Genomic DNA, 18,690 nt, shown 5'->3' on the forward strand with positions numbered 1-18,690 from the left:
CACTTTGCCAGACTCTTTATTGTTTCATTCACAGGATTTTGGACTTGTATTTCTATGCAGGTTTAAAAATTTAATGTGATTATTGCTACAATTAGTATCTTATTATTACTTTAACTTCAAAAATATTTGATTCAAACTTTTTGGTTAGAAGATGACACTTTTAGTGAAAGAAGGACTTAAGAGAAGAGGTTCACCTGAAGAAACAGGATGAGCACACAACCGTAAAATGAACAGAAATGAAACTCCTGTTGTAAAGCTTTGTAAAATGTAAATAAAAGCACAAATTAATCACTTTCCAAAAGAGGAAAGGGACAAAAAAACTGAAAAAGTTGTATAATGCTAATAAACACACGGTGGAACATCTCAAAAGTAATAAAGTCAATTACCAAATGATCTAGCAAGTTCACCATCTATGGTACATAATATCATTAAATGGTTCAGAAAAATGAATCTTTGTATGTGAAGGATAAAACTTGTACTGAATGGCCACAAACTGTCCTGTTTGTTGACCAATAACTATTTATACATTTTGAAAATCTGATCTCAAGATACACTTATTTACTTCCAAAGCTAGCATCCATATTTCCATGGGATGGTGCACATGTGAACAATGTCGTGAACAATATGTGTATTTTTTGGAGCAACATGTAATCTCGACAAGCTATTTGGCACAGAAGGCCTTGCTTACATAAGCAAAGCAATGCCAAACCAAGTTCTGCAAGCATTAAATCTGCATGGTGTAGTGATTTGGCACTACATAAATAAAATTGAATTAAAAAAAATGCTTTCAAAACTGCAGCCATTTCTCTCCTCAAAGGTTTTAAAGTCTTATTTATGTGCTATCTTGAAGCCCAGAGATGCTAGATTTACCTAAATGGTTATTGTTCTTTATGTAAAAAGTGTTTAAAAATGTTAAAAAAGTAGTCTTAGCATCAATTGCATTTATGTATTTAGAAGTTTCAGTTTGTGAGCATTACAAACTGAAACAGTACAAAAAGGTCACTCAGTGGCAATTTCCTCTGTTCACCCAGCCCAAACATCAATATGTGGACAGAGGACTGCACATCTCAGATTAACAACAATGATCTTGTCGTGTTTGCTGGGTCAGAGTGTTTTACACTGGTTATTTGCTTTCCTCAACTAAAACAAAGGTTTGTTACAGTTTCTATGCTTTTTTTGTGCAGACATTAAGCCTTCCATAATGTAGAAAATGTACTAAAATTCTGCATAGAGATGATGTGTGTAAGATATATATAATGAACCTTATTAACAGAAATTAATAGAACAGACATATGTAAACTATACCATCTGTCACATTTTGTGGCACTAACACAGTATTTAGTATGCGGGTTGCATATCCACTGCACAAGAAAAACCTCTTGATGTTAAAGTAATGTGATTTACTTGTAGCCACTTGGTGGCAGCAGAAGTCTAGGTTGGTCTGGTAGTAAAAGTTTATTTCAACTAGGGACAAAACAAAAAACTGTTCAGTACATGAATCCCCAAAATGTAGCGATGTTACATGATTTCTGATTTTCATGCATTGGTAAGAAATTAACTGCCAAACTCTACATTATGACCACACAATTTGAAATTGAGTGCAAAAGCACATTGAGTGCTCATTTAGTGTAGAAAAGCACTTTAAAAGAACCAGTCCATTTACCATTTACCAAAAGACCCAGAAAAAAGTGTTTCTTTTAGCACATTTCGTTCGTTAGTTATGAATGTAGTCCTGTAAAAAGATTTTTCTTAAAGCCAAGGACTCATTTTTGTCTAAGTCCAAATGTGCACTCAGTCATCCCCAAATCAGGATGTAGTATCTTTGTCCTCTCAAAGTCCAAGTGTGCTTTGTATTATGACTGGCCACATGCCCTGTAGTCACACTAAGCTAAAGTGCTGCTCAAGTGAGCTTGGAGCTCTATTCATGGAAGAGATGATTCTTTTCATTTAGCACTTTAGGCACATGATGGCTCTTGGGCTCATCACCCCGTGATTTGCTTATACCAAGGTGAGTTTCAAATGATCTCCTTAACGCCTATAGTTATGTTTCACAATTTGAAAACCCCGCAGGGTTGAGCAGAGGGCTCCCCCTAGTGGGTTTAATATAAAACAGCATTCACTGCTGTTTGCTGCAGTGCACGATATCTAATTGCAAATTGAACCTCACAGCCAAAAATAACACAGGACTCTTCGCATTCCTGATAATTGCGCTGACCTGTTGAGATACAGGCTGATACTTTTGTAAAACTGGTGCAAGAAACGCACCGATTTGCAATATTTGAGGTCAAGTTACATGTGATTGCACCAAAAAAAACAAAAACTAAAAAACATATACTATCTTTAGCACGCATGTAAGTTTCACGGTGTGGAATTTGGGGTTTATTATAAAGTTATTTAATGGGGTATACAGTGAGAGTTTAAGTTTATATGTTTTACGGAGCTTGTGTGAATTTCCATTAGCTGTCCACACCCCGCATGATCGTAACACTATAACACTGCGGGTATGTTTTGATTATCGCAAATGATAACGCTTGAAAGGCAAAATCCCACTCCCTTGACAAATTTAAAATACTTCACTTCAAGGAGCTCAATACAATACAATCGGGCGACCAGGCGCTACAAAACGAGCGCTCCCAACATACGCTCAGTTTGAACTGCGCCATGGCGTCGCTGTGTTTTCATTGGACAGTTTCGCGGTGACCCGGTAGCAAGTTGTGTGTGTATGTGTGTGTGGGGGGAGTTACAGCAGTTAGCATCACACTTCACCAGTGAAACCGCCAACGTCAGCTTTGTTAACAGGAAACAGCGGATCGGTTTATGTTATACACCGCTGTGAAAGACAGCGTAGCAAAAGGATACAACGTTTCTGTGAGCGCGGAGAGGATGTCTGTCCCGGCTGGAGAGGGATGAAGATGACACCACTGTTGTGGCGACTTGTGTCAGTGTGGCTAGCTGTTGTCTATTGGTGAGTTAGTTTAATTAGTCCCGTTTGAAAACAGTACTGTTGTTTCGCTGAAAAACACAAAATATTCAAACTGCCAAACAGCCCGAGTAAAGATTACCCCAAGGTTAACCTCTACATCGCTTTGTCTGGCTAGCTTGCGTAAACATTGTGGTGTGATGTGGCACCTGGCTGACTTCTGACTTGTTCGCAGACGAGTTAGCTTGAGTAGCTGACTACTAACCAGCTAACTTTAAAGCGGGCTTGGGAAGCGTTAGCTTTAAACGACCTCGCGATGTTGTTCACTTCATGAAAATGTTACGGTCTGGAAGCCAGAATATGATTTGAATGTTACCAGCCGCTTTAAGTTTGGCACCTGTGCGAAGTCTGTCTGAGCTCTAGCTTAACTGTTACCTTTCTAGAAGACACTGACCAAGACAGCCTGGTTTACATACACACACACACACGCTAATCTGCTCCGTGTACATCAGTGACAACCCATGCCGTGGCGGATCAGACGTTACACAGGTTTGGTTCATCAGTTGCTGACAGGATTATGGGCCTTGCACGTCAGTCATGTCTGTCCTGTGGAAGCCTGAGTTTGCTGGGACTCTGTAATTCTGACACAGAACATAGAAACAGGGTTTAGGATGAATGTGGGTTATAGGCTTGATTTAATAGGATGGCAACAAACCATCAAACAAACTGCCTGCTGTGCTTCAGACAGAAGGGGAGGGAGGGACACGATGTAACATTTTATTAGGATCTATAGTGGTGATGTTGGCATGGCCTACTTTCAACAGCATCAGTTTAACTCTTATTTCAGACAGAAGCTTTACGTGATGCTGCTTTTGCCTTTTAATGTTTATCAGCTTTGTACCCCATGAAAAAGCCGTGGAATTTAATGAAGTTGTTGATGCCACTAGAGTATCATAGCAGGAAGAGTACAAAACTCCTTTTACCGTGTTAGAGAAACACTGATGTCATGGTATGATGTTTAACATGAGACCCATACATCTGATATACCAGGATTCAGTAGCTTTTTCTCAATATTTACATTTAGGGAGTGTAGCTGGCTGGTCGCAGCAGGTGGCTGCTCCTCCCTGAGCCTGGTTCTGTCAGAGGTTTCTTCCTGTTAAAAGGGAGTTTTTCTTATCCGCTGTCTACAAGTGGTTGCACATAGGGGATCATCTGATTGTTGGGGGCTTCTCTCTATTATTGAAGGTCTTTACTCTAAGTGTAAAGCACCTTTAGGTGACTGCTTTTGTGATTTGGTGCTATATAAATAAAACTGTATTTAACTAACTTTAATTACCGTATATCTAAAAAGCTGGTTCAGCATTTGTTTAAAAAAAAGTGTGTGATTTAATTTTTCTACCACTAATTTATTTCATTGACGTAATAAACCACCATACAGGTGAAATCATACTATGTGTCATTTTTTCCTATCAGAGTCACATATCAGACATGTTTCCCAAGGACAGTCTGACAAGAGTGAGCACACATACATGATCTTTGCACTTGTGGTAGACGTGTTTCATCTGCTGCAGCGGTCAGCACTTCACTTCCACATATTAAGGCTGCTCTTTAAGTCTTTTTTTCATGGTGTTGCATTGGCACTACTATCACTTAAAAACTTAATCCTGTGTTTTGCAAATCCTGCGTTTATACGACCCATTTCATTTCTCAAAGATAATAATAACATACTGTGTAATACAAACGTTTAATGCATTTGCGGTGAGACTGAGCACATCTTAGCTTTTTGAATGTGATGGTGAGTGTTTCAACCCTTTGTAATTGGGTAATGAATTATTTAGCTGGCTGTGGCTCAGCACCACTGTTGCTCCTTTGGCATCACACTGTGGTAGATGACTTTCAATTAGAAAACAAATGCTCTGTTGTTCATGGGTGTTTTTGACTAGTTGAGCCTCACGTCAGATCAACACAAAAGCGATGCCAGCCAGGCAGCCGGCCAAGTAAAATACCTGAGCTGGAATCCAGAATAAAATCCATGTCATGACCTGGGTTGTTGCCAAGTGACTGTTAGAGCGTGGCCTTTGAGGACACCAGTTTGACATTTTCGCAGCTATTTTAAGGCTTGTTACTGCTGTTTATTGTTGTTTTTCTGCCAAGGGGGCAGTCACTGTGACCCGGACCTTTTTCTTTTTGGGATTGTGTCACCCAACGGACTTGTAGGGTTCAAAATAAAGGCATATTTTAATATATAAGTGTATCCAAAATTCCAGCACCTCGAGACAAATGGTTTTTGAACTGCAGAGACGTGAGTACCCTAATTGATTCTTGCAGACTTCCACAGTCCTCTTGCCAGTTTCATCTGTTTCGAATGACATTTTAGACAAAGGAAATTGCAAGCTCTTCAGGCTTTTTATAGCTTTCACCTGCTTTGTGGGCATCAGTGAGCGTCATCTGTGTTAGCTGCATGGAGGCCAGCTTTGGAAATATCATCAGCTCACAGTCCTACTAGGAGCATTTGGCCATTTACAAGCCCTTATTAGTTAATTACATAAGGTTTTGACTCCTCTTCACTTGATAAGTGAAGAGGAGTCAAAACATTTGCAAATGCCACAATTAGGTTTTGTTCCAGTTTTTTAAGTTGATGAAAAAATATTGTACATAAACATTTAAAGACCCTTTTTAAAAAAATTTGGTTGTTATTCAGAAATATGCACAGTCATCCGAAGTAATCATCATTCCTCAAATACTTTCATCCGTCATCCCACAATTAAAACAATATTAGGATATGAATAACACATGAAAAGCAGGTCTCACAGACAGGTTGAGTAATGTGCAGTGTGCTTGAGGTGTGTCTTTTGGCTCTGAAAACATTCCCTGGCTCTGCATGCAGATAAGATAAACTGATTCCTTGGGGTACGGCCACGTGAACGCTCGGTGCGTCACACTGTGACACTGGGCTGCAGGTTTCTCCGTTCACGACTCACTGCCCTGAAATAAAAGTGTTGTTTTGTTCGCTTGTTGCAAGAGTTTTAAAAGTTCCTCACATCCTCAGAATCCGAGCTCTTTGTTTTCCACAAAATGAAGTGACCCTGCTTTTCAAAACCGACTCGGTGGTATTGTGGCACTGACCGTCTTTCACTCTGTCCCTTCGCTACCACAGTTGCTATGTTGGTTGCGCAGAGCTGCAAGGAGAGGCCCAGAGCCCCGTGTCCCCAAAGGAGGTCAGCTCGGAAGAAGAGCCTCAGGAACACTTCCATCGTCACGAGGTAGCATTGTGCAATACTGTACCAGAACTTACCTCATGGCTCAGAGCTTGTACAGGTCGATGTGATGAATAGCTTTTGTGACCAGACACTTCACTATGCACTCCTTTGTTTGTTTAACAGCTCTGGAAACGCCTTGCTGTGCTAGATTTGTAGCAGATTAACAACAACAACAACATCTGAATATTTGGACTGAGCAAAGTTTTTTAGCAGCTCACTCAAATTTGGGGGTGTAATAATATCAGTGAAATGTTATTGTGTCGTGACTAGGTCGAGGAAAGCTTGGTCGTACCTGCCCCGCCTTTCTCTGAAAATGAGCCACCAACAGAAGACGATCGTGTCAAAGAGGAGCAGATGCCACAAGAAGTGGGCCAAAAAGAATATGATATGGTATAGTATGACTGCAGCTTTCATTTATATTTAATATTGCAATCACTGTCTGCTATGTAAGAATGTCAAAAATGGATGTCAAAACATGTTTTAGCTAAGACTTCAAAAGGGTTTTACATCTTGTTTCCATCAGCATAAAACTTTCACCGCAAGAGAAGCAATCAAGGTCACGAACGTTCAGGGATATTCAGAGCTTTAAGTGTTTCATTGATCAGTCCAGCTCTGGTAAATGGGCCAAACAATACCACTGCACTCAACAGCGCAAATATCTTTATCCATCTTTGTCTTTATCCATCAGGCCTTTGAAGCAGACGAGTCTGCTGCTGAGGTAGAGCTGGAGGCAGACAAAGGAATATCACAACCTGAGCACAGCTCTGAAAGTCAGCATATAGAAATCTCTGTCACTCAAGATCAGGAGCATGCCTCCCCGCCGCCTTCCCCCGACTCTGTCGCTGCATTTTCTGCCGAAACTAACGACAGGCCCAGCAAAGTTAATCTTCAAGACAGCATCCCCAAGGGGCAAGTTACTGTTGTCAAATCTCACTGCTGATGTTTGTTTCATATAATGCTCCTGCTAAAATGTTTTTTCCCCTTTAATTTCAGAGTCCCGGGCGATGCCTTAGATGTAGCTGCTTCTGAGGTCAATGATTCTGACCTGCCTCCTGCTGAATGTGAAGAAGAGAACAATCCATATGACAGTGACAGGTAGGTACAGTTAACATTTCACCCTTTGAAAGATTTTAAAAACCTCTGGATGTAGTTAAATAAATAAATTCATTCTCGACTCTCTTTAAACGATGGCAACGATGCATTTTTCGTTACTACAGCAGCCCTCCAATTGTTCTGGAGAACACTTCCAATGTTCACACTGCAGGTACTAAAGTCCACACTGATGTTCCTCTGAGTTCTCCTGCTGGTCACGGTACGCAGCACCTGGAATCCAACGTCTCGCACACACTCAAGGAGGCGGTAAGGAGCGTGGATTCGATGTGAACTATTTTTCCTTTCACGCCAGAGGAGCTGTCCCAGCTCTCATTGTCTCATTATCTGTGACAGGACTTGAGCTCCCCTGGTACCACAGACACAGATTCAAGTGTGAGCACCAAAGACCCCGAGGACATCCCCACTTTTGATGAGTGGAAACGCAAGATGATGGAGGTGGAGAATGAAAAAAGTACGATCAGAATATGAATTTTGAAATTGCAACCATTTCTGTACTAGAATAAACTGCAAAAGTGTGAAAATATATATCTCTATATATCCCCCCCCCCATTTTTTTTTCTCACCATAGCTCAGTCTACTCACACTTCCGACAACGTGGGTTCTCATACAGTGAAGAAGGTCCAGAAGAACTTTAATAACTACGCCTCAGTGGAGTGTGGGGCCAAGATACTTGGCGCTAACCCCGAGGCTAAGGTATAAAATGATGCTTATGTTTTCCATTCACCATGAAATCATAAAATCTGCCTCTCCTGCTGGATGTTGACACAGTGACAAATTCAACTCATACTTCTTTGTTCAATGCAGAGCACTTCAGCCATATTGAAGGAGAATATGGATTTATACATGCTAAACCCCTGCAGTAATAAAATCTGGTATGTTGCATCCCTTTCCTTCTATCCACAAATGAGTCAATTCTCTTTTTCTCTCCTCTTAAACCCAGTTTTCTATTTTTTTTCCACCCTCTCTCTGATGCTCAGGTTCATTATTGAGCTCTGTGAGCCCATCCAGGTGAAGCAGTTGGTCATCGCCAACTTTGAACTCTTCTCGTCTACACCTAAAGACTTTCTTGTGTCCATTAGTAATAGGTATGCCCAGTGGCTATGCTGTCGGATCTGTCATGTCATCTTTTTAATATCTTCTAAAAGAAGATCGCATTTTCACTTATTTACATTTTCATTTGTCATCTTTTTTGTTTCTTGCTGGAATTTCCAGCGACACCAAGCTGCAGCTTCAGTCATCGACTAATCTGACTGTGCTGTATGAATGTACTTTTGCAGGTACCCAACAAATAAATGGCTGAAGCTGGGAACCTTTCACGCCCGGGATGAACGTACAGTTCAGAGCTTCCCACTGGATGAGCATCTTTATGCAAAATATGTAAAGGTGAGCACTATATTCTTTTTTTTGTTTTGTTGTTTGTTTGAATTATTTCGCTATATCTCCTTTATTCTCTGCTGAATGTGTGCAACAAATTGCTGTAATCTTTCAGTGTAATTACATTACGAACAGTTGTTTCGATCTGCAGCCGACTATTACCCAACTGTACTGTAGGAGTGTTTTTTTTCTTTGTCCCTGGTGTTGCTGATATTTCTCTTTGTATTCTTGGTAGATTTGTCAGCTTCGTGTCTTAAATGCATGTAATGTGGCTTTGCCATTTTGAAAAGTGTTAGAGATGCTGTTGCCATTTGCCCGAGTGACTCAGGTGAAGCCAGCATACTCTCTCTAGTCTCGTTTTTAATGCATGCTGACATCTCTTTTAATATTTCTCTTTTTCCCTTTTTTCTTGCTTCAGATGTTCACCAAGTACATAAAGGTTAGCTTGTCCTTCTTGTAGTGCTCTGTCGTTGGGTGAACTGAACAGTAAACGTGGAGGGGAGTGTGTTTTGTGTCTAACTGCTGCGATCCGAATGAAACAGAATCAGATCTAACTTGCTGTGCTGCCTGCAAACCATTGTAACGTCCATTGGCTGCTTTTCCAAAGTGTTTATTTCAGACATGTGAACATTTGATAATCCTCAGAATAATACCCATTATTATGTTTCTCAAATTTCTCTGATTTCCTGGTTACACAGTCTGTCAACCCATCATTTTTTTTTCATTACACTAATTGACTTTATAACAAAATCAATGCTTTGCTGTTAATTAATAACTCTGCTGATGATTTTATAAATCTGCAACACAAGATATGAAATAATCTGAATGAGTTTTGCATTTTTTTACATTTTTTGTTGTAGGTAGAGCTGGTCTCTCACTTTGGCTCTGAACATTTCTGTCCACTTAGTCTCATAAGGTACGTGATAGTGCTCCTAACGCACAGCATGCAGTGTGAAGCAAATCAAATCTATTTAAATAAGTCACAATCGGTATATTGCACAAGAAGCAAGAAGCCATAACACAGCATAAGCTAAGATAGCGTCTGATTTTTGGTACTACATCAAGGTTTTGGTTAGAAAAAGTGGAACTAACCTGTTGGCAGTTGTTTCCTGCTTCTGCAGAGTTTAAAGATGCATTTAAATCACAGTTTCAGAAACTGCTGACTAATAGTTTTTGAGGAAGTGAAAACTATTTGGTGACTTGGAGCAAACAAGAATTGGTTGTACAAGTTTGAATATATAAGTGTGCATACAGGCTCAAATATGTACACATCCCCCCCCATTAGTCTTTGTTAAATGTTCGTTATCAAGTTGCACCTCGACTAGATGATTTTGGTATTCATCAACAAGCTTCTGTCTTGATTTAACTACTTTTCTTGGTAGAGTTCATTTAAAATAGTTGGTTTCCTGACATGGACCTGGCTTTGAAGCATAGTCCACATATTTTCTACAAGGTTGGAGCTTAATGTTTATGCATTTATCCAGTCCTAGACCAGGTTTGATGTGTGTTTGAGATTATTAGCGTATCTGTAACTGGAAGGTCGTCGGTTCGATCCGTGGGCTCTCTGTCCTGGTCGTTGTGTCCTTGGTCAAGACACTTGACCCTACCGCCTACTGGTGTTGGCCAGAGGGGCCGATGGCGCCATATGGCAGCCTCGCTTCTGTCAGTCTGCCCCAGGGCAGCTGTGGCTACAACCGTAGCTTGCCTCCACCAGTGTGTGAATGTGAGAGTGAATGAATAGTGGCATTGTAAAGCGCTTAAAGCGCTATATAAATCCAATCCATTATTATTTCTTTCAGTTGTGTCCAAGTTGTAACTGTTTAGCTGTTGATTTGAAGTGAAGCTGAAGAATTTGAAATTGGTCTTCCTCCTTCATTATTTCATTAACTATGAGCAGTGAGGTTTCCTGGGTTGTTTCTTAACATTTTCCTCTTATTTGAGTGTGACAGTTTGAAACTTCTGACCACAACTGTAAATTACTTTCAGTGTGACTGTGGTTATAGATTTGGATCCTTATTTTTATGACAGGGTGTTTGGTACAAGCATGGTGGAAGAATATGAGGAGATAGTTGATCCCTCAGAAAGGCCAGATGATCAGGACGACGACTTGGGTAAGAACAGAGGATGTTGTAGCTAAAATTACTGTAAACTGCTGTTAAAAGAAAAGAAAAATAGACTTGTTAAACTTGGTGTAAGTGCAGCTGTCAGTACAGTTTGAGAATAATAAATTAGTATTGAAATCATCCCTTTTGAATTTTTTTTTTTAAAGTTTTGTTTTGTGTAAAACTAAGCTAATGTCATAGTAGTTTACTTTACATTTATATTGGTTGGTGATTTTAATTTCTTACATATATATGAAAGCGTTTAATAACACTCCCTACAGATTATCCCTCTGGATCGGCACCTGGTGAGGCTGATCTAATTGGATCAGCAAAAGGCAAGTCTGATTTTAAACTCCTACAGCATGAAGATGAGTACATTTGTTCTCAAGCTCAGATTGTGTTTGTGTGAACTTGTGACTGATGTTATCATTTGCTCTTCAGATGCTATTTTAAACATGGTGAACAATATTGCTGTCAACGTTCTTGGAGGAGGCACAGAGATGAATGGTACGGACAACACGCCATATATGCATATAACACTCTACTGTTTTCTTATTTTACCTTGTCTAGAGTAAGCATAATAAAAGCTATCCAAATTTCCCAAAAAGTCAGGGTCCGGTGTAAATGTAAAATTAAAACAATCTGTGGGTTTAATTTGAACCCCTACCATGCAAATATAAAAAATATACTAAGCCGTTTGGAAATTTGTAAGTCATTTAACCTGCAATCCAACCTGATTCCTTGATGTTAGGGGATGTGTTAGTGTACACGACATAAGGAGAGGCCTTGATTAACTCAGCCAGACGAAACCAAACCAGTTAAAATCTCATATTAATCAACAAGGAAAATAATATTTGGCTTCTAAAACTACAAAAACACAGCTTGACTACAATGTGTTACTGATAGAAAATAAAAAGTACATTCATTAACTGTAATAGAAATATATAACATTCAAGAGAAAGATATTTGAATTTCAGCATTTTATGCTGCACGTTGTTCTAGTTTTATATAAATACAGCTTTTAAATCATTTGGTTTTTAATTTCTGTTTCACACACTTTTCTGACACTTTTTTTGGTAAAGTTTTCAGTCTTATACAACGTTCAGGATTGACAAGCTTATTTTTGTTTAGTTTTTTCCTTTAATCAAAAATGTTGAAGTTGACTAAACTGTACTTTTGAAACATTTGTTGTTGATTTAAATTTTTCTGATTTTCTTTTTTTCAGGCAGCCTTTCAACCCAAGAAGTGAACATAACTGAGCCATCGCAGCCCCTTGAATCCACCACTGAAACTACTATCACTACTACTTCAGTGTGAGTACCTGTCAGATGTACCACAGGCTCACTATTTTACTCCCTTTGATTACCTGTGTTATCTATAGTGTTTTTCATTTTTTAATAGTTAGTAGATTTTGCACGTCCCTCTGAGCCTCTTCACACAAATGCAATAGTGCTCCCTGTGACCTATGGCGTGGCGTTTTCGATGTGTAAAAGTGAGAGATGGTTTTAAACTGACCACAGGCAAACTTTCAACAAATGCTGGTATTGTTTTCAGAGCTGGAAAAAAGCATTTTAGAAATTTCAGCAAACCAAATTGTATTTTTATTATCAGAATTGAAAAGTGATGAATAATGCCGCAGGTCATGGAGCACTGCTGTGTTTCACTAAAATACATAAAGGATAAGCTGCGGTTTTAATTTCTGTACGTGTGTAGACGACACTGGTTAAGGCTATAAGTCTTTTACAGTTTTTGCTCTTCTCTGCATTTAATATTTACAACATCGTTTCTCCAGTCCAGACTCTGAAGACGTGCAGATTTCACAAGACACTGATATCCCTGAAACTGTGGAAAACTCTGCCCTAGAGACGTCAACCACATCTGAAGGTGTCAAACAAGAGCTCCCACCCATGGAGGAAAAAATAGTTCTTCCTTTAGACAAGGATGAGGAAGAACCTATCAGCTCTACAATCATCCTTCTGGATAAGGAGGATGACTTGGAAGAAGAGAAAAAGGATCATCATGAGAGACAACAGGAAAGCTTAAAGTACTGCCCTCCAGTTCCTTCACTTTCTTCTCCATGCTCCTGTGCAGCTTCTCTTCTGGAGTATTTCCAGCAGCAGTGTTCTGCCTCACTATCCAAACACAGGGAATGCCAAACAGCAGAAAGACAGCAAATAATTCCTTCTACCCAAACACCATCTTGGCACCCACCTACGCACTCATCTGCCCACCCCGAACCTCAGCAGCACCCGAGTGAGCTGCATCAGCTCCAAGACAAAGAACAAGCTTCTGAGCAGGAGCCAGAGAGTGAAGCTGTAGAATCGGAGGTATCACAGCCTGCTGGGAACACAGAAGAATCTGCATCTGGATCGCCTCTCCGGGAGCCCAGTCAAACCATGACGCTCCCCAAATCCAGCGATGCTGATTCATCTGCAGCCAAACCTACCCATATTGTGGAAACGCCACAGCTGTCCACCTTGGAACCGGCAAAGGAGCCAGGGCTGGAGAACAGCCAGGATGTGCTGGAGGTAGAAGAGCACATCGAGCCTTCGGCTTCTCTCAGTAGCTCTGTCCCTGTAAAACCAAGCACCAGTGCCACAGCAGACGACATATCGGTGGCACCCCCAGAGGAGAAGCTGGAGATTGATGTCACTCAAGTAGAAACAAATGTCCTCATTCAAACCCAAGACAAAACAGATCCATCTCCAGTCCCTGCACCCACAGGCTCCCCTCATTTAGAGCAGCAGCCTGACTCAGCTGTTGTACCCGAAAGCAGCACTGCTTCTTCTGAAGTATCCCCCCCTGCTCCAGAACCTGCTGCAGAACCTGAGCCTTCTGGCGGTCACGCAGCCATCGCAGATGCTAAAATGGAGGATTTTGCAGACGACATTTCAGCATCTTCAAGTGGCAACGGTCAGCTGCCTCGCCCATCCTCCCCAACTCCTTCTTCACCCACCTCACCGTCCCTCTCGGACATCTATGCAGAGCCCCCTAATGGCACAGAGCAGAACGGGAACCCGGTGCACAGCTCGAGCCAGAAAGAGTCGGTCTTCATGAGACTCAACAACCGCATTAAGGCCCTGGAGATGAACATGTCACTGAGCGGACGCTACCTGGAGCAGCTTAGCCAGAGGTGAGGATGGTGGAAGGACATGAGGAGTGAGGAAAACAAAAATACAAAGGTTGTTTTTGTTAATGAGCTGAGGTTACAGTGATCCTTTTTAAAAAAATAAATAAATAAAAATCTTCTTCTTCGTCTTCTTCTTCTTAAGGTATCGAAAGCAGATGGAAGAGATGCAAAAGGCTTTCAACAAAACCATCATTAAACTGCAGAACACTTCCAGAATTGCAGAGGAGCAGGTAAACAACAACACAGTTTTCATGCAGAGCTCTTTGTCTGACTTTGAGATGGCTGCTTCTTTCCAAAATCTTTTCTTGCTGTTTGTTTGGACTGTAGAACAGCCACATGATGTAGCAGCTGCCTCCAAGGGTCAGATGTGTTTTCCCTCAAAGCTCTTGGGATCCAAATTGCGCTAATCAATATTTTCTATTAGCGATGGCTCAAACACCTACCCTTAACTGGCTTTGCAATTCTTCGCAACTCAACGTGGAGTTCAACTCATTGTTTTGTTTTTATGGTCCATTAACGCACCGTTTACTCTAAGTTAGAAAGAGGGCGAATAGACCTATTGGAGAGTTGTCAGGTGGGCAGGAGCTCAACTGCACATGAATGCTAATGTTGCTCCATATTTTTGTGGTGCAGTCAGTAAAATAGTCACGTTTCAGTTTCATGTAGCTCATTGTTTTAGCTTATGACCACAGTAGATTTGTTTTGGTCCACTACAGAATACATAAATAATAGACTGGATATCAGCAGCAAATAACGATATCAGATTTGACCATATTTTAAACACACTGGAAAAAAAGAGAGTAGCAAAAATAATTTCAAGTTGGTCCCATTTTGCACTTTTGTTTCAAGTGTTGCAATGAAAAGTCAACAACACAAAATTGTGTTTGGAAGAGAAATTTCAAAGGGAAATGCCTCTGTGTTTGTTTACAAGTGAACAGAGCAAGCACTTATTATACCCCAAAATACTTACTCATCATACCTTTGCATATCATTTCAGTGACGTGAACCTGTGCGGTTGGTTGCTAATGTGTTGCCTTTTTACGCCCATAGGACCAACGTCAGACTGAATCCATCCAGTTTCTGCAGGGTCAACTGGAGAACGTGACTCAGCTGGTTCTCAACTTGTCTGTCAGAGTCAGCCAACTGCAGAATGAGGTGTGTGCAACACTCCGGGCACAAAGCTGTCATCTGCAGTCCTGTTTTTTTTCCTGCCTTTTCCCAAATGGAGTAAATTGAGTCTTCTCACTCAGTCATTAGGGTGCGCTGGTGCTCTTGCTCATTAGGTGCTTTTGCATGAGGAGAAGCTGCTAATATTTAACCAACTTTATAAAAACCCCTCACAGTGTATTTATAACGCTTTTTGTCAGAGTACTTTCTGTCCTCATCATCAACATATCACATGTTACTTAAAATCACTTTCCTGCGTTCCAGGTATCAGACAGGCAGAATTACCTGCTGCTGTCTCTCTTCTTGTGTCTGTCTCTCGGCCTTCTACTGTGTGCCAACCACTGTCGCCTCTCCACTGTACCTCCAACCACAGAACCAGAGCCACCCTCGCCTAAGAGCTACACCTACTGCTGTCCTGAAAGGTACAAACACAACTTCTGCCACCTGAAGCCATAAGTAGAAAGAGAGCACTTCAAATGGGCTCTTAGGAGTTGTGAGGAGAAGTTGCAGTGCAATGAGTGATTTTTACTCATTAGGACAATTTGAGTTGTTCATCAAGATATCTTGATAAAGGTGGTGTGTGCTGTCTTCTCCACTAACCATTAATACACTGAATGTTATCCTTAGCAGACAGTTCTCCTGCTGTGATGAACTGGGTTTGAAGAGGAGTGCGTCCTATCCACTCATAAACTCTGACTCATTCCAGTTAGCCACCACTGAAGGTAAAGTTGCACCACATAACACAGAAAGTTTTAAGAATCTGCTTTTTATTTAGCTAAAAATCGCTAATCAGCTTGTAGAAATTAACCTTTTTTTCTGTAACAGGCCCAGAATGCATGCATGCAGAGGGAACAGAGAGTCTTTATCCAGCAAACAGAAAGGTGTGTAACGCTTTTAGTAGCGTGGTTTGTGGGGGAAGGGGGGGCTTGGTCAGTATATCACGATGTGTGTTGAGTTTCAAAACTGTCAAAAAAAAGAACTTGCAAGGAGATGCAATATTGAGTATTGCGCAGCATGGAAACCCCACCAGTGGGGAGTTTTTACTGAGTTCAGTAAGCTGTGAACCATTATAAATTTGCAACTAGTAAACTGAACGTTGGGGTTTAGCACAATGCACTGGTGTTGTATTGTCACAGTGTAATATCAGGAAGTTATTAACCCTTTTACCAGGGTATCGTGATTAAAATGCATCTCATGTTTCTGCCTTGTCCGATTCTTTTCTTATACAGAGGAGACGCCGTAAGATGAAACCCCTAGAAAAGGTGGAGACTCTGAAACCCTCCTTACGGTCTTCTCCTGAGCTGACCAATGGAGTATGCAACGGAGTGCCTGTCACCACAAACCCCATCCCCCTTACAAAAAATTTACTTCACCCTACCTTTAGAGACTCACCGTCAGAGGGGAGCTCGGAGGGATCTTCTCATTCAGACGACCCCTCTTTCTGTGGCCTCACCACAGCCTGCTCTCGAATCTGTGACGGCCTCCCTCCACCCAAGAGCCGGGCAGAGAAACGGGCATGGCGACGCAGGCGTCCTAAGCCCAGCTGCACGGTGGTGGATTTTCTTCACGCTCCTCGGAGGGACGAAAGTGAACCGTTGCCCATTTCGACCATAGAAGACATCATGAGGAGGAAATCAGAGCCAAGCACTAAGACATTTGTGGCGCTCTCAGGTCCCGTCTAACTCAAACAGTGACAAAAACCTCCCCTTCACCCACTGCTCAACTCTTTCTAAAAGAGGACATCTGTTTACTTTTGTGGACAAAGGCAGCTTTAAGTTTCACCGCGAGACAATCTGTTCGCTCTTAAAGTTCATTTTATTTTCATCGTCACTGTTCAGTTCTTATCATTTGCATTTGTTTTACTTCAAATCAAAAAAATGTCTTCCCAGCTTTCCATTAAAGCTTTTTCCTCTTTTGGTTGTGAATAGTGAACGTGATTATTGACCCAACAGGTCTCAAGATGTGAACGTCTTATTTTTGTTGTTGTTGAAGGAATTTCCACTTTCAAAACACAAATCCGAATATCATGTGACCAGGAATCAAGAACTGAAACAATTATTTGCTGTGGCTAATCTCTCTTTCAAAATAAAAGCTGCTATGTTACTTCAGGTAACACGTGCCCCCCTCAACAAAGAATGGGTTAAATAGCTTATTACTGGTACTGGGTTGGACTTCAAACATCAACATCAAAGAAACATTTTGGTCCATATTTACATCCAAGTTGTGTTTATGATTGAATCTCCTATTAGTGGTGAGTGGATTGAAATCTAGTGACTGTGGAGGCTGTTTGAGTGCAGTGAACTCATTTTTATGTTCACATAGTTTGAACTGGGTGTTATCCAGATGGAAGCAGCCAGCAGAAGACAGACACAGTTGACATAAAAGGATGGACATGCTAAGCAACAATACTGTGGTAGGTTATGGTGTTCTAAGAGGCCCAAAGTCTGCCAATATAATACCCCCCCCACACACACACACACACACACACACACACACACACACACACTATTACATAGCTAATCACCAGCCTTCATGTTCATGCCGAGTTCTGAACCTGGACAGGCACCTTTTTTTTCCACTCGGTGTGGCGATTTGCTGCTGTAGCCCATCTGTTGTGCGTTCAGAGATGCTATTCTTCGTACTTTGGTTGTAACAGGATGTTATTTGACTTGCTGTTTTCTTCCTATCAGGGTGCTCAAAGCATTCTCCTCTAACATCTGTCATCAACAGGGTTTTTTTGGGGGGGGGGGTTGGCCTACAGAGCTGTTGCTCACTGGATATTTCCTCTTTTTCAGACTATTCTCTGTAAACACTACAGACAGTTGTGTGGTAAAACCCCAGTACAACGACACTTTCTGAGACACTCAATCCAGCCAGTCACCAACAACCACGTTACAATCAAAGCCACTTATATCACCTTTTTCCCCTCATGCTAATGCTCACTTTAACTTCAGCTGGTCCTCTTGACCACGCCTATATGCACTGCCATGCGATTGGCTCATTACAGGTTTGTGTTAACGAGGAGTTGAACAGGTGTACCTAATGAAGTGGCCGTTTTTACCTTCAGTCTTTGATGTGTTTTAGCTTTTAAATGTTAAATTCTCCCCTTTCAGCTTGCTGCATTGTTGAGTCATCTTGCAGAGCAGGAATCGTGCGCTACTTTGACACTCGTGAATTTCATGACTAATAACACTCTTACTGTAGAAGCTTACATTAAATTCCCAGCGATGCTGCAAATGCCATTAGGAGAAAATTAAAATGATCAGCTGCGATGGATTTGAGCTCAGACCTCCCGAGCTGAAAGCCTGCACTTCACCGAAGCACTCGGAGCAGGTCAATGAGCCCCTGGCCTCTGGAGCGATGATCTGTTGTTGACCCTGTGCCCTGAGCCCCAGAGGAAAATAATGATACCCCTGCAATCAGAGTGACACAGAATCACCCCAGAGAGATGACACTGAGTATCAGAAGGTTCTGCTGGCAGCATGTGATTGATGCGTAGTGTTGGTGTTTGCATAATGTTGTGCTTGCTTCTGTATACAGTTCTTCAATGCCAGTTGTGGTTGACTGCATTAAGAAGAATGTTGCGTCGCATCAGACAGCGGCAGCTAATGGAGGTCAGCGAGA

General features: G+C 41.3%; 1 protein-coding gene across 3 annotated transcripts; it reads left to right on the plus strand.

Annotated features, from left to right (window-relative positions):
- The first annotated feature begins 2,654 nt into the window (after positions 1-2,654).
- On the plus strand, positions 2,655-16,991 carry LOC113010863 (SUN domain-containing ossification factor). 3 transcript variants are annotated; one of them, XM_026150105.1, is made up of 24 exons: positions 2,655-2,965; positions 6,078-6,183; positions 6,451-6,570; positions 6,869-7,089; positions 7,174-7,275; positions 7,398-7,539; positions 7,627-7,744; positions 7,862-7,986; positions 8,098-8,165; positions 8,271-8,378; positions 8,571-8,676; positions 9,086-9,106; positions 9,528-9,583; positions 10,696-10,778; positions 11,051-11,104; positions 11,211-11,276; positions 11,995-12,082; positions 12,562-13,902; positions 14,042-14,129; positions 14,950-15,054; positions 15,331-15,488; positions 15,694-15,788; positions 15,892-15,947; positions 16,296-16,991. In XM_026150105.1, the coding sequence occupies exons 1-24, from the start codon at positions 2,907-2,909 to the stop codon at positions 16,746-16,748; spliced, it is 3,939 nt and encodes a 1,312-aa protein (XP_026005890.1). In that variant the 5' UTR covers positions 2,655-2,906; the 3' UTR covers positions 16,749-16,991. The 3 variants fall into 3 exon arrangements, with proteins under 3 accessions (XP_026005890.1, XP_026005891.1, XP_026005892.1); XM_026150106.1 differs by having other exon boundaries at positions 15,697-15,788; XM_026150107.1 differs by lacking the exon at positions 9,086-9,106.
- Positions 16,992-18,690: the final 1,699 nt, after the last annotated feature.

Source organism: Astatotilapia calliptera, chromosome 18, assembly GCF_900246225.1.
Source record: "Astatotilapia calliptera chromosome 18, fAstCal1.2, whole genome shotgun sequence".
Classification (NCBI taxonomy): domain Eukaryota; kingdom Metazoa; phylum Chordata; class Actinopteri; order Cichliformes; family Cichlidae; genus Astatotilapia; species Astatotilapia calliptera.